At 38.3% G+C, this 16081-nt stretch overlaps 1 protein-coding gene across 1 annotated transcript; it reads right to left on the bottom strand.

The window, feature by feature from the left end:
- Nucleotides 1-8441: 8441 nt before the first annotated feature.
- Nucleotides 8442-10828, bottom strand: LOC108680605 (histone acetyltransferase KAT2B-like). The gene is made up of 4 exons (XM_018169478.1): nt 10814-10828; nt 10508-10548; nt 10055-10211; nt 8442-8885 (listed from the first exon to the last, which is right to left on the bottom strand). Exons 1-4 carry the CDS (start codon nt 10826-10828, stop codon nt 8442-8444), a joined length of 657 nt encoding a protein of 218 aa, XP_018024967.1.
- Nucleotides 10829-16081: the final 5253 nt, after the last annotated feature.

Here is a 16081-nt window from a genome sequence, read left to right as displayed (position 1 = left end):
TACCTTTTACCGAAAAAATTGAGAGAGAATTAGAATATATAAATACAGAAATGATAGGGGGTACCAGAGAAAAATTCTGTTGCAAAAAACCGGAAATAACCGCTAACAAAGTATAACAATAACCCATATCATTTTATATTACTTAGGCAAATAAGTTTGATCTGACATGACAGAGAACTGGGCGTAGCACAAGGCAGCGGCTAAAGGTCTGAAAGTGAGAGCGATTCGCACAGAGCTGTAGGAGATTTATTAAAGTTGCCAAGGGCTTGAGAAAAGAGGTGCATTGACGCCCTCTTGAGAAATGTGTCACAGGGACAGAGTGAACCGCGAAGACTCTCATGTCGGCAACACTGCCCACATGGCGTCTCTCGAGCGCACTTAAACAAAACACCGTCGTCATGCGCATGAGATACGCTAATGCGCTCCGCGCTGTGATACAAATTGGAGATCGTGCCGAGCGAAACTATCGCGAGTCAATAAATTAGGCATTACAGAGCTAGGTGATTTATTTTACAAGTTTCGACTGGGAGAAGACAGTTGGAACTCTACAAGCGGTCTCTAACTACGCGTTACTGTAGCATTTCTCACAGGTGAAATGTACCGTCCAGCGGCTTACTCAATGTCGTGCAATGATGAGGTAACAATGATGAGTGGGCGACAGATTGATTAGCAAGTGGGTCAGTGATTTTAAGCCTCTCGTTAGAAGATGCGAGTCGCTGCTGGATATCACTGAAGATGAGCACAGTAAGTCAAGTATTTTATAGGTAGACCTCAGAGAAAAGATCTCTCGGAAATATTACGGCCTAGACGGACTTGCGGCCGGTCTCCAAGTTTCATTGAGTCAAAAACATCTCCTAAACTAATGAGCGCAGCTTGATGATACATTACACACGCGTTCAATGGGATATAACGGTGAGGTCTAGGTCGTGATAATTTTCTCGATTTCACCTTCGTTTACAAGATGAATGGTCACTCTGTCCAAAATTCAAAGTGAGACTAATGTATCTTGTATAATACTGTACAGATTCGAACGAGTATTTTAATATTAATTCCTAATCACCTAACAGAGATGTTTAGGGCGTGAAATTTTTTTATTTCACCTTCGTTTGCGAGTTATACCGATATACGGATGAACGATAAGCATTTCTGAGGCCACTTTTGTGGCCACTGTTCAAATTTGCACTGAGCCTAAAATATGTCCCAAACTAATGAACGCAGCTCGATGCTACTTCTTGCATGCATTTATTTAGGATTTTAGGTGATGTTTAGGTCTGATAATTTGTTGGATTTTGCCTTCGTCACACGCTTCATGGTGGATCCCGTGTGTTGCGGCATTAGTCGCAAACGAATGTAAAATCGAAAAAATGTAACTTAGTACTCACTGCAGTGAGTGACAGAGAGCGCATTTTCTCGTCGACGAAAACTTGAGGTCACGGACAGACGGACAGACAGACAGACAGATGGACGGACGGGCATGGCGAGCACAATAGTGCATTTTTTCCATAAATGCGAAAATGCGCTAAAAATGGTTACGTCCTAAATATCACCGTTAAGTTCTAATTAAAACATGTGCAAGTATTTTCAAGCTGCGTTCATTAGTTTGAGAGATATTTTAAGCTCGATTAATGTAAATTTGAGAACCGGCCGCAAAATCGGCCGCAGAAATGCCGGTCGTTTCTGTGTCTAGCCTATAACTCGCCAACGAAGACAAAATATAATAAATTTCTCTGGACCAAACATGACAGTTAGCTTGTTAGAAATTTATCTCCAAAATTCCGATTGTCTGTGCTCAGTAGTTTAGAAGATATGTAAGGCCCTATGCTAATTTCAGACTGCATGACCGTATATCTTAAAAACGAAGATTATTTCAAATAAATAATCATGACCTAAACCTCACCGTCATGACCTAATAAATGCATGTACAAAGTTTACATTTCGAGCTGCGTTAATTAATTTGGGAGATATTTTAGGCGCACTGCAAATCACTGCCGTGTAACAAATGTTCACGACCTAAACATAAATATTAGGGGGTAAGGAATTTATATAAAAAATTTCGTTCAAATCTGTACAGTAGTATACAAGATAAATTAGGCTCACTGTTAATTTTGGATCATATTACCGTATATCTTGGAAACTAAGGCGAAATCGAAAAAATGATCATGACCTAAACCAACATCACCGTTAGATCCCATTGAGCTTGTGTGCAAAGTTTCATGGAGTTTCGCTCATTAGTTTAGGAGATATTTTAGGCTTACTGAAGCTCGGAGACCAGCCGCGAGTGCGGCGGTTAAAGTGTCCGAAATAAATTTTTGAAATTGTCTGAATAATCTAATTAAGTTCAAACAATTTTGTATAGGATTTTTCCAAGATCCTCAACAAACAGTATCTTCTCATGCGAATAAGGCAAACTTGCAACGTTTTCTGATATGTTTTATGTTCAGTTTTCAATTATAAAAATGAGCTATATTATGTTTAAAATTCATCAGAAAGGTAATAAATAAGAAGCAACCTTAATTAGTGTTGCCTCCCAGACCGGGAGGTTAAACATTATTTTCCCCAAAACATTTTTGCTATGTTGGTATTCATGATACGTAACCGGCCTAACTGACTAAGTTGTAGTAGACAAAATGCTTCAAGTTTACAAGCCACTTAACCCTTTCCCGGGCCGATATAGAAATACGCAGAAATTTTTATTTCCAAGTCCATTTTTATAAAATATGGGCAATCCTAAGATATATTTGATCATGCATTTTTTTGGATTTTTGTATATATACGCTGCAAATTGCAAAAAATGAAGTGATCATATTTGGGGCCTTGCCGGCATATGGATAGAAATCGTTATCAATGAAATGATCATAAACGGGTTTTTGCCGTTTTGAGGATGAAAAATTCAGTGATACGAAAACTCATTTTTTATTTAGAACGAAAAATGAACATAAGCAAAGCTTTTCAAGCTTTATTCCACTTTCAGGCTAGTGTAATAACAGGCTGATACTCGTTATGCTACCTTTTCATGGTAATCACGGAAACAGTTCCGCTCTGCATTGAGGCACAGGTGGACTTTGCACACTTCACAAACAATGTTTGATCGGATGATATGTCCTTGTTGGCTGCAGTTCTTGCATGTTTGACGATTCACGAAGTGAGGAAAGTGTTTCAGTGTGTTATCAAACCTATCTGATTTGTTAGGAACTTGGCTTCGATGTCCTCGGACAGCCTCTGAATGAGTAGGCTGATGAGGTGAAATTGGTTGATGTCCACCAGGAGTCAGGCTTATGGGACGTTGAGTGATATTGGACTTGTTTTTAGGGAAGTTTTTGAACACTTCGATGCGAAAGTCCTTCAGAGGCAGATCCTTTGTTTCCCCTAGAGCCCTGCAATCACGTTTGTACAATAACCAAGCATTAGTAATGCAAAGGTCCAGGCTATAATAGGCAAAAAGTCTCATGTACCACCTGCACGACCTCATTGGAGTGCGGTAGAGGTGAACCAGCATGTCACTCTTATCAATTCCCCCCATATTTGCATTGTAGGACTTTATGACATTCGGACATTGCACTTCTTCTTTGCGCTTTGTTTCTTTGCAGTAGCGAGAGCAAGTTGCGACTGCGGTCAACCCCTTGATCATTCGATAAAATCGTGACCGCCTTGTTGTCCTTCCAACGAAGAGCTAAGATTCCATCATCCGTAGAAGTGTAGTCAAAATGACCTCTGGGAACGCTTTTCTTTTCGAAGTTTTTTGTAGACTTGAGTGGTGGGTTTCCAATTCTATTTTCCCTTGCAGTACCTGATGTAGGCCTACTATACAAATTGAAACAGTTTGTCCACTTTTGATCCAATCCGACTTTTCATTTATAGTAAGTCACCTGGCAGAGCTCTGTATCAAAGGAAAGCTTTTCACCTTGAGTGGAAAAAATTTTTTTAAAAGTGAACTTCCATTCTTAGAATTCCAGCCTGTTAGACCCTAATTTATTTCAATACTTTTTATTTATTTGTTCCATTTCCCTTCGGAGTCGACGGAGCGTTTACGCTTGTCAACTCGACTCTAAAAATGCACGAAAGAAAATAAGATACTCGCATGTCCGTTTCTAATACTACGGAAATATTCAATGAACGACTATAAAGAAAAATCCGAGAAATAAATACATTTTTATTGAAATTATAATCAATAAGCTGCAAAAATTTGGCGTTTTATGCGTAAATAGTAACAGAGTAAGAATTATATAACGATACTATGATTAATTCTATATTAATGCATATCACATAAATTGCTACTGATAAATATGAATCATATTCGAAACAAACTGAAGCATTAGCAAGCCTTGACCCTAATAGTACCGGTGGGAATTAAATATCAAATTAATATTGAATTTCAAGTTATAAGGTCATGCGGTTCAAAGTTCGCAATGAGCCCCAAATTTCTTTTATTCTATTGTACACATTTGAACAAAAGTTACCGCTTATCGTGGAAACGAAGGCAAAATCTAAAAATTTGTCACGACTGAACATCACAGCTAAGGTAATGCATGATAAAGGCACATGCTAAGTTTCCTCGAACTGCGCTCACTAGTTTGGGAGACATTTTAGGCCTACTCGAAATTTAACAATCAGCTACATAAATGCCTGTCTTTTCTCCGTATTAAGCCGGATAACTCGCGAACGAAGGCAAAATTGACTGCAACATTACGGTTAGGTAGTTTAAAATGCATATTCTAAGTTTCGTTCATATCTTTACTCTGTGATAGAAGATATATTTTGCTCGCCACGAATTCTGGCCCGTCTGCAACGTTTCAGAGGCCGCGGGTCCGGCCGTAAATTTGCCCGAGACGTACGTTTCATGCAGTGAGCTCCGTTCCCTAGTTTGGAAGATATTTTAGGCTCACTTAATCTTGGGGCCCGCCGTAAGTGTCCGAGAGGTTAAGAACAGTCAACGAATCCTTCAATTCGGAAGATATATTCGTGAAATTAAAAAGAGGACTACCGTTAATGATGATACCGTGCCAGCAGCACTTACAGTCGCCAGCCTTCAATTAAAAACAAATTTATAAACAAAACTGAGAGACATCTTTCTCGCGCGATAGGAACTGTTTTTTGGTTATTATGTGGCAATCAGACCCTACAAATCGTAGTTTTGAGTTATACGGTCTTTAGTGACAAGCGGCGAGGTATGTGTAGTTTCTGCATGCTTGAGCGGCGACTTATCTGGTATCGACGGTAATTTTCACCAATGTTCCGCGGGAAGAATTATTATAAAATTCGAGTTATTTCGTTTTTGGGATAAAACGAAAAATGCAGGTTAAAATATATTTTTAACTACTGAGCTCAACTAGATGATCACTGCACTTATTGTTACAGTGATTTATTAATGCTATTCGCCGTCAACGAAACGTAACTCACCACTTTCCGCATATTGACACATATCCAGAGGAAATAATATACGTTTAAAAATTACTTTTTAAAGACAACACTTCCAAAGAATCCAATGTTACACATGCACAATGAATTTCTAATTTTATGTTCGGATATTAAAAAAATTTCACTTTTTAATATATATAAAATTAAATTTTCAAAATTATTTATTCTGTCAATCGATTCATGAATTTTCTCTGACTTCACGCAAGTGGGCAAAATTTCTGATCGATTAGACAGGTAGAAAATGTTAAATATCGATTATAAGATTTGTTGCAGACAGAATTATTTTTTTAAATTTTTCAATATTAATTTTTTTTTAATTTTCACAATTATTTGTTCGGTCAATTGATAGATGCATTGTCTCCGACTGTACGCAAGTCTGCAAAATTTCTGGACAGGTAGAAGTGTGTTAAATATCGATTATAAGATTTGTTGCAGAAAGACAGACAAACAAACAACAAGAAGTGAAGTTAAAGAGAAGTGTTGTAATAATATACGTTTAAAAATTACTTTTTGAAGACAACACTTCCAAGGAATCCAGTGTCTCCAATCTTACAAATGTACAATGAATTTCTCATTTAATTTTCGAATATTAAAAAATTAATTTTTCAGTTTTTTTAATATATAAATTTTTAATATATAAAATTTGTTTAAATTATTTATTCTGTTAATTGATTCATGCATTGCCTCCAACTTCACACAAGTGTGCAAAATTTAAGATCAATTAGACAGGTAAAAGTGTGTTAATATATATATCAGTTATAAGATTTGTACCTGACAAAATAATTTTTTCAATTTTTTTAATATTGATTTTTTTAAATCATTTATTTTGTCATTTGATTCATGCATTGTATCCAACTTTACACAAGTGTACAAAATTTCAGATCCGTCGGAGAAGTAGAAGTGTGTTAAAAATCGATTATAAGATTTGTAGCAGACAAACAAACAAACAAACAACAAGAAGTGAAGTTAAAGAGAAGTGTTGTAAAAAGAGATGACATTTGTGTGATGTGTAAAAGAGATAAGAAGGAAACGGTGGAACATCTGATGATAGGGTGAAAAGCGTATGAGAGAAAAAGACTGAAAATTAAATGAGTGATACTCAAAAGACGAGAAAAGAATGAGCGATGGCTTTGGGCATGAGAAAACGGGTTATGAATGTATTGCAATGATAGAGGGTCTGTCAGCAGAGGTGACTGCTGCGGGAGTGCTGCCACCACTGAGAGTGGAAAACGATACTTGAAAAGAGCATGTAGACTGACGGAGAGAAGGTTGGTGAGAATGGTTAATGGGCCATAGTACTCGGACGTGTTTGGAGAAGTGTCGATTCGATGCATTAATCACTTGACTTGACCACTTGATGAATCGATCACTTGACTGTTCACCATCTCATATCAGACTGTCAACATGGCTTTATTGCCTGTAGATCCTGCACCACTAACCTCTTGTCTACGTTGAACAATTGGACTCGCCTGTTGGACGAAAGGGAGCCAGTGGATGCAGTGTACCTCGATTTTGCCAAAGCACTTGACAGTGTTCCGCAAGAGCGGCTGTTGCGTAAAGTGAATAGAATAGAATAGAAGTGTCGGCGTTGAAGAAATAGGCCCATGGCCTGTTGCCGATTCTTGACCTTTTCGTGACTTGATTCACAAGGGATCTGGCCTTTGGAGTCTTTGGAACCCGATCTTTCCATAGCTGACGAATGATTGAGATCGCTGCTGGACTTATTGTCTGGTCCGTAATTTGCTAGGCATTTTAACACTGAACATATGCTCCTGCATAGCTTCGTCTAGTCTGTTTTTGAAGATGTTCATACTCGGAGCGTCAACGATGTTATCAGGGAGGCTGTTACACATGTCGGTGACTCGAAGCGAGAAGAAATGTTGTCGCATGGATGTGTTCCAACGCTGTTTTTTTTAGTTTTTAGCCGTGGCCCCTGGTGTTGGTTCTTGTTTCAAATTCTAGTAATCCTTCTGGGACCTTGTATAAGCCATGAGTATTCATATCTGGACCATTCGGCCACCTCGAAAAGGTAGTGCAAAAATTATATTTTACAAGTATTCATGTACTACAAAATGCATCATAACAGAACAATATTATCCAACTATAAACTTGATTGAGGGCTAGGAAAAAATCTACAAAATGAAGAAAGCGATGTAGTTTTTACAGATGCAACTGCAAGTCAACATGTATAATTTAAATAAAAAATATTCTGGTAAATGTTTGGCATTCTAACCTGTTACTGGATTGAAGAAAATCTTAAGTCGAAAATCAAAATAATCATTTGAGAATAACAACTTTTGGAAACTCAGACATGCCTATATTTAAATAGAAACTAATCACACATAGCATTTCTTGGTTAAAGAAGAGAATTCCATTATGATTAAAGTAATCAGCTACCTTCCGTCGTCCGATATTAGACACTTGGGTGAACGCGGTATCGTATGTACAGCTTATGTGACATTTTTACATTAGGATAAATTAGCATCAATTAGTATCAACATAAAACACACAAGTATGCCCAAAACATAAGAGCGCCAGTCATCTATTCGAGAGTTGTCATGACTGGATGCAGGACGCCCATCTGTGATGCATCCATTGAAGCTAAATCCTAACAATTCAAGGTCGATGTACAAGACGAGAAATTGTTTCTAGACGTATTGATCTCTACCGTTCGAATGAGCTGGAGCATGAGCACGCAATGAAGCTCCAGATATTTCTTGTGCGACAAGATCAAAAAGGTCCACGATTACGAAATAATGGTGAACGTGTGTAGAAGCATGAACCTGATCTTGTTCCTCTATATAATAATGCATATAATAAGTAACTATAAGCTCCCTCGCACTCGATGCTATATAAATTATTGTCACGGTTTTTTGCTGCAACGAGCAGAACCGTTTCTTTTCCACTTGATATTGGAAATCTAATAAATTGTTACTGCTTCCCTGAAAGAGAAAAAAATTCTCCGTAAACTAAGTCTAAATGTACATTTTCGATTGAAGACAACCAAGAACTTTCATTTTCAAATCCTAATCATCGTCACTGGAAGATGTAGAATTTTCAATCAGTATGTCAGAGGCTCGTAGAATATTTTCACTGCTGTACGCGACACCGGCATCACCTTTGCCTGAAATTACCTTGACGATCTGAGCGCTAGAACAGGACTCTTCATCTCCATCGTTGAGCTCAGACCAATCGAGCAGTTTTGTTTCTTTTATTTTATGTTTGTAGTATTTCTCTAGCGCAGAGGCGCATTTGAAATACTCAGTGTCTGGGTAGTTATAAAAGCGACAATTGTTGAAGATGCGCATCATGTCTGCATGGAACAGCCGTACGCTGTGGTAGTACTTGGCTTTGTGCCGCTCGGTCATTGTCTTCAGGTCCATGGGGTACTTGATATGGTCGCAGTAGTCATGTACTTCGTTGCGGTCAACTGCCTGCAGGAACGGCCAAGCGGATCCGTGACTTTTTATCTGAACGAAATTCAACAAATTAATGTCATCAAAACGATAAAACTTCTGTTAAAGACTCGCGAGTTTCTCTACGCCTTCAGATAATGACGATGTATCCTAAGAAATTATGTGAAAATGATTTCAAATAGCTTTGAAACTTTGGTTTTACTAAAAAAAGAGTATATCTGACAATTATCACATTGTTTCGTAATGACGGACGCCGTGTAGAGAGCCTGCTTATTCCTCGTTGACGGTAGAGTAACATCCTCTAAGCACGTTTACGTTCATTTTCTTCGCGATGTGTACCTCAACATATCTTACCACAACCAATATATAAATATCAAACAAGTAAAAAATCTCCTTTTTATCTATTTAATTAAATTTTTCGATATACTATACTATATAATTTTTCGATATACTATTATCGATTAAATTTTTCGATTAATAGTGTATTAGCGACTAGGTAATTCGATCTAATATATGATGAAAAATGGAAGGAAGACCAAGAAATAACCCCAAAAAATACCTTTTTGATTGAATATCAAAGATCAGACCATATCAAGAAGACGTAATATCGTTAATAAGAACTTCTTACATGTAGTGATGCAGTACTATGCCGTTTTGGTATCAGATTTGTTAAAAAAGTGTTCGTTGTTTTTATTGCTTGTTATTGTTATTGAGGATATAATTTTCCAGCAGAGCATTATTAAATGATGTATCTTAGTCTCTTTTGATGTTAGGAATAAAATGGAGGCCCTCGACATGTCTTATTAAATACTTGTCTTCTTAATTGAGTTTATTTCGGCCCTCTGGGAGGTGTACAGATTGGTATATTACAATATAATCTTCAGTTCGAATATTGCTTCAACTGTCACTTCTATATGCTATTACCTCATTTAATATTTTAAACTTTAACCTTAGCAGAAAGAGTCCAAAATTTGTTCGTTCTCAGAAAAATTGAAGTATCTAAACATGTTGCATTAACTCAGTATATCAACGCTGTTTTTATATTCATAAATTGACATTATTTAAATTATAAAGCTGACAATGATAAAAATGAAGGAAGTTATATAAACTCCTAAAATTTAGTTTTTCGGAAGAAGAAATGTACAAATGAATGTTATTTTATTGGGCTCGCAGCTTCAAATAAGGAAAGGCTAATTTATTTCAATGTGCCTATCGCTACTCACATGGTTGAGAATTGTTTTGAAAAGGCCGTAGAGATAGTTAGCGTCGTTGGAAAAATCACATTGTTCCTGAGGAGGTTTCTTCTGCTGGGGAGGTGGAGGTCGCCAGCCTGCCTTTCTGATGCCAGGTATGCTGGAGATGGGGATATGCTCTTCACCCCTGGCAGTAAAACTGAGGTTAGCACTGGGAACCTGGGACTTCATTGATGAAAATTCCGCAGTTAGGAGGAATTTTCTCTCAGACCCAAGCATACGCGGGAGTCATCGTACAAAAAGACGTCATTCATAGACTCGGGGCGAGCCGGGACACTACGCTGACAAGGCCTAGCACTTCCTATAGAATTATTAAATGTAATTCGGTAAAATTATGCTTACATAATGCAGCATTGGCTTTGCAGTGTCATGGCTGGTTGGTTCTCACCTTCACTAAAGCATTTCAGGCCTTTGTGCACGCACCGGATTTCGCTTTGTTTCTGTTCGATGAGCTTTTCTATGATCTGTTAAGAATAAAAAATATTATAAAAAAATATAAATACACCAAATGAAACAGAAATGGTACACCCGCTTGATTAAAATGCATGTTAAAATAACAAATAGTGTAATAATGGTAATTTTATTATAATATAGATGAAAAATTTTCAAATTAAAACACAAGACGATACTTCAACTTATAATAATAAGATGACATGCCACAACATTTCTCTCTCATGTTAATGCGAAACATTGCTCATCATGTCTCTTGACCTGCAATGGATCTCTTACTCTGGCGGCCGGCATTTTTCCTCTTGCTTAATAGCGCAATCGATGGAACAATTTGGACATAAAGTCTTTGTAGTCTCGTCACTGGATCTTTTGCTCATAAGAACTTTTTCCCAATCCACCTTTGTCACTTCACTTTAGAATTTTATAATTAACCCTTTCCCCCCAAAAAAAGTAAATCAAGCTTAGTGCAGGTTTAAGAAAATATTTTCAATCAAGATTTGATTGTTTGTTAATTTGATGTGGAGCTTGAGCGAAAATTATAGGTACAGAGCAAGTAACATTTAAAATGATTGTATGTGCTGCACAATAAATTAGACACAATGAAAGCGACCTCGAGGCTGGTGAATGCAACCCTTGCGTTAATTAAGAGCCGTAATTGAAGCTCACGGTATATAGGCAATAATAGGAGGGATGGTTAAGAGGGATGGTTAAGAGGGATGGTTAAGAGGGATGGTTATACATAAGAGTGTGAACTTTTAATTTTTTTGATGCTAGTAAATGTTTTTTAGGCAGCGTGTATGACCGATTTAAAGGTCGTGACCGTAGGTCACCACGCACCCCAATTCCAATTCCTCCCTCAAGTTCATTTTTGAGTCCTATAAGTAGACCAGTAAAGTATCCTGGATACCAGCATCATCATACATAAGAAATTGGTTTAAATCTTGGGTAAATCATAAATGAGGAATTAAAAATGAACTGATTCTAAAAAATCTCTGGTTTGTCACTATGATCATCCATTTCATTTATACCTAGTCACTTTAGTCAGTCACCTGGCATAGCACTGTGGGAAAGCTTTTCAGCTTGGGTGGAAAGCTTTTTTATAAGTAAACTTCCATTCTTAGAATTCCAGCCCGGCCAGGCGGCGGGGCCCTATATCACATTGGGGATTGGCTAATATTGATACATGAAAAATATTGAAAATGATGAAAAATTCAAAGTTCTGCATTTTTGGTAGTTCTTGCAAATTGCAAGTAGGTAGCATAAAATCCCTGAAAACAATGCAGGTAGGACTAGGGCCTAACTAACGATGTAACATATTAGACAATGGACATCAATCACATCATGACATTGACATGAAAACATAAAAGGTAGTTACAAGTAACAAACCTATATATAGACAACATTTCACAACAACAGTGCAACTGCATTACACTTGCAAAACTTGGCAATAATTTTCAAAATTCTTCTTAGTGGCTGCCACTGCCAGCCTACCACTGTACTGGGCCAGTGGGCCCACTAGGACTGGACTGGGGCACTGGCCTGGGCCCTTGGGTCCTGGGCACAGCCGCCCAGCCGGCAGCCGCACTGGCTGCCCGGTCCCGCCTCAGATAAGAATAGGTATGCCATAAAGCAATCCTTATCAAAGTTCAGAAAATGCTCAATAACTCTGCATAACTATGCACAACTCACATTACTGCAAGCGCAAGGTTAACGCTGTTGCGCGTTGACAACTAGGAAGTTGTGTCCTCAATTTTCTGAAAACCTTAATGAAAAATTAAATCGTCTTTTAGCTTCAAAGTTTCCGAAACATACCAATATAAAAAACGAAAGACTTGGCATTCAAGCCTGAATACCTGTAGGTGTAAAATTAGTCTTCAATCCTGCTGGTTGATAGTAATTAGATTAAAAAAACTTCATTGAAAGGTGTTCGAAACTACTGCTGTCTTCGTTTTGTAAGACATTTTCCTCCAGAGCACCATTACGGCCCCCCAAGAACCGCCAACCTGGCTCAACGCCTCAACCTTGAAAGCCCGAATGAAAACAAAAGAAAAAACTATGTCGGGACTTGGGAGCGCAGCCGAACACCACCAATTTATTAAAATTAACCTCAATATGCATTATCATGCATTATAATTAACCCCATTAATGCAAGATTAATTGACCCCATGATGCATTATTATCTTGCCAGATAGAAGTGAATGAAATTTGCTATCTTTCAATCACGATCAATTAATGAAGTTGCGTTAATTAGTTTTCGCACATTTTTCAAATGTTTTATCTCTGAATCAAAATTTTTACGCATCATATACGTGAATCTAGGTGACCAGTCAGAACTCAGAATATCACAAGAAAACAAACTGTAACTGATACTTCAATCGATCAGTTCGTTTCACCCCAGCATGCACGTGAAGGCGCTCTCAACTTTTTATGATAGCTTAACATAACATAACAAAGTGATGTCGGCGCTGACGAGACTTCGTTTTCGTGACTTGTTCACAGAAGATCTAAAATCGTGTCCTTTGACCGGAACTTTTCAGTACTGGGCTACTAGACTTACACCGGGTTCGATATGGTGCTATGCATTTCGGTTTTAAGTTTGAACATATATTTTTCCAAAGCTTTATCTACGGTAGTCTGTTCTTGAACGCGTTCATACTCGGAGCGCCAACGATGTAATTGGGGAGGCTGTTCCACATGTCGCTGATTCGATTCGAGAAGAAATTTTGTCGCGTGGATAAGTTGCAGCGCAGTTTAAATTATATTCAAAGTCTAATTATGTATCATTAACATATAACATAACAGATCCACCACAACATACCTAACAATTTTATTTGCAAATGTTTAGAGACACAAGTGCTCAAGATTTACTACACACAGTAATTCACATTCGTTCTCGACCGCAAAATATACATAGCGGTTTCAGCGTTTATTAGGCCGTAGGCCTGTCGCCGATTCTTAACATTGCGGAACATCCACAGCATGTTGCGGGCTTGCACTCGCAACTCGCTGCTTCAAATTTTCTTTGCTTAACCGCCCGGCCTCCTCGCCGATTCTGACCAGAAACTGACGCACAGAGCTGGGATCGAACCTGCACCTTTGCTCCAATCTTGGTACGTACTCTGAACTGTAACCACTGGGCGATTAATGAAACTTGTGCATCCTTGAAAATCTAAGTTTACTTAACAAATCGTGTGATCTGCAACATTGTAAGTGCTTAGACGCGGGAAAATATTAGACGATATTAATACGTTTCTCTTCAAATATCGGGTTTACTTCATCAGAGGAAAGTTGCTGGGAGCGGGCGTTTGCAGTAAAAAGTAAAACGTTTATTTTTTCGCCGGAATTCAGCATCGGTTGGGCTGGTGTCGCTGCCCCCAGCAGCCATAATTTTTTTCACAAAACGGTGTAGCCACAAATTTTTTTAATTGTTTCGTAAGTTCACGAAATCAAGTCGATAATGCTTCGTCATCTCCCCGGCCTACCTTTTTTTACCCCACGCACTCTACGTTGTTGGATGGAGTCTCTCAACTCCTCCGCTGGAGCTGTAACAATTTCACCATCAAAAGCCTTCATGAGCTCGCCATTAGTTTAGTTTAATGCTCCTTAATACACCACCGAACATCCACTTTTCTTGACGGCATCTTACGACGCACTGGCGCTTGAGCATAAGGAAGTACTTTTAAGCTAATACTTTCCTCGTGTATAAACTTTCAGGGCAAAACAACAAAGGGAAATACTTGCCGCTAATAATATCGGCTACAAATTTCCCCGAGTACAGGCACTGATATTTTTTCTCTGAAGTTTTACGGACACGTTTACTATTTTGACATGAGAGGCTAGTGAATTATTGATTGATATTAAAAAATTGAAGAACGGTTTGTCGGCATTAAAGCCTTTATTTATTAAAAATGAGCCGCAGACTTCGTTACTTGCGTAATGTTCATACTTTTTTTTAATAAATTACATCATGATCCTTCGCGTAGCCACGGAGTAGGATTGCAGTTACTGGGGGATTAAATAAAAAGCAATATTAAAAGTACATACAGGAACTACTGAATTCAAGGAATCTGAAAATTTGCCACAGGTTTGACCACTACTTTTCCTGACTGAATATTCAATAGCAGTAACTAAGAATTCTCGTTTGGTTGTGATCTCATTCATGTTGGAAACATTCAATTGATCGTGGCTGCAATTAGTACTAAACAATTTATCATCATGATTATGCCTCTGAAATATGTTACTTAATTGCGCATTAAAAATACTACGAGAAATGGGCTTATCGAAACGAGTTTCAAGTTCAGCAATTTTATTTATTTTGAATAAGAGCATTAAAATTTGACGCTCATAAACCAGCTCCGCGTTTATCATCGTTTAAAGCCATTTATAAAAGAAATTATTGTTGATACTTCTATGCCTGGATTTAACATGTTGATAGTTCTTGCTTAAGTATATGACCTCCATGCGGGCTGCATATAAATGAGATTACCCAAAGCCCACCCACGGACCTCGCATATTACGCTCAGAGAAATAAATAGGTCATAGCGTCCAAATAGAATCGCATTTTATGCGTGTAGCAGAGACTAGACGTTTGCCAGGCCTAACTGTGTCTGAATGACTTACGTAAGCGCAAAAAATATAATTCAGTACTCACTGCAGTGAGTGACAGAGAGCGCATTTTCTCGTCGACGAAAACTTGAGTCAAAGAAGCGTTAAATGTCGGAGTGTTCAAAAGAAGCCCGTTACGTGAAAGCTCGAGATAAGATGCCATTGGGCACTAAAGCTACCGCGAGAGGGCCCCTCTCTGCTAACCGTCTAATCTTGATTAGGTGCGGTCCAATATGTTGTTCCTCCAATAGTTGTTGCTGCGATGGTATATGCTGCAATGGTTGTTACTCCATTGGTGATGTGTTGCTTCAATGATTGCTACTCCATTGTGATCGTATTGTTCCAAAGATTGTCGGCCCTTTGTGGGAGTGTTTCCTCAATGGTTGTTGCTCCGTCGTCGTAGTGTTGCTCCTATATTAGCTACCCCAGTGTGGTAGTGTTACTAGAATGGTAGTTGCCCCCATTGTGGTAGTGTAGTGTTACTACAATGGTAGTTGCCCCATTGCGGTAGTGTTACTACAATGGTAGTTGCCCCATTGTGGTAGTGTTACTACAAAGGTAGTTGCCCTTATTTTGGTAGTATAGTTCAAAGCCTGTCAAAGCTTTCAAGCCTCAGTTATCATACTCATGGCTTATACAAGGTCCCAGAAGGATTACTAGAATTTGAAACAAGAACCAACACCAGATGCCATGGCTATAAACTAAATAAACTGCGTTGTAACACATCCATGCCATGCGACAGCATTTCTTCTCGCTTCGAATCACCGACATGTGGCACAGCCTCCTTGATAGCATCGTTGACGTTCCGAGTATGAACGCCTTCAAAAACAGACTAGACGAAGCTATGCAGGAGCATATGTTCAGTCTTAAAATGCCTAGCAAATTACGGACTACAAACTTCCTCCTTTTTCAGCTCGTCGGTTTTTACCACCGCTTTACCCT

The sequence above is a fragment of the Hyalella azteca genome, unplaced genomic scaffold (assembly GCF_000764305.2).
Source record: "Hyalella azteca isolate HAZT.00-mixed unplaced genomic scaffold, Hazt_2.0.2 contig16716, whole genome shotgun sequence".
Classification (NCBI taxonomy): Eukaryota; Metazoa; Arthropoda; class Malacostraca; order Amphipoda; family Hyalellidae; genus Hyalella; species Hyalella azteca.
This window is presented reverse-complemented; position numbering and strand designations above follow the sequence as displayed.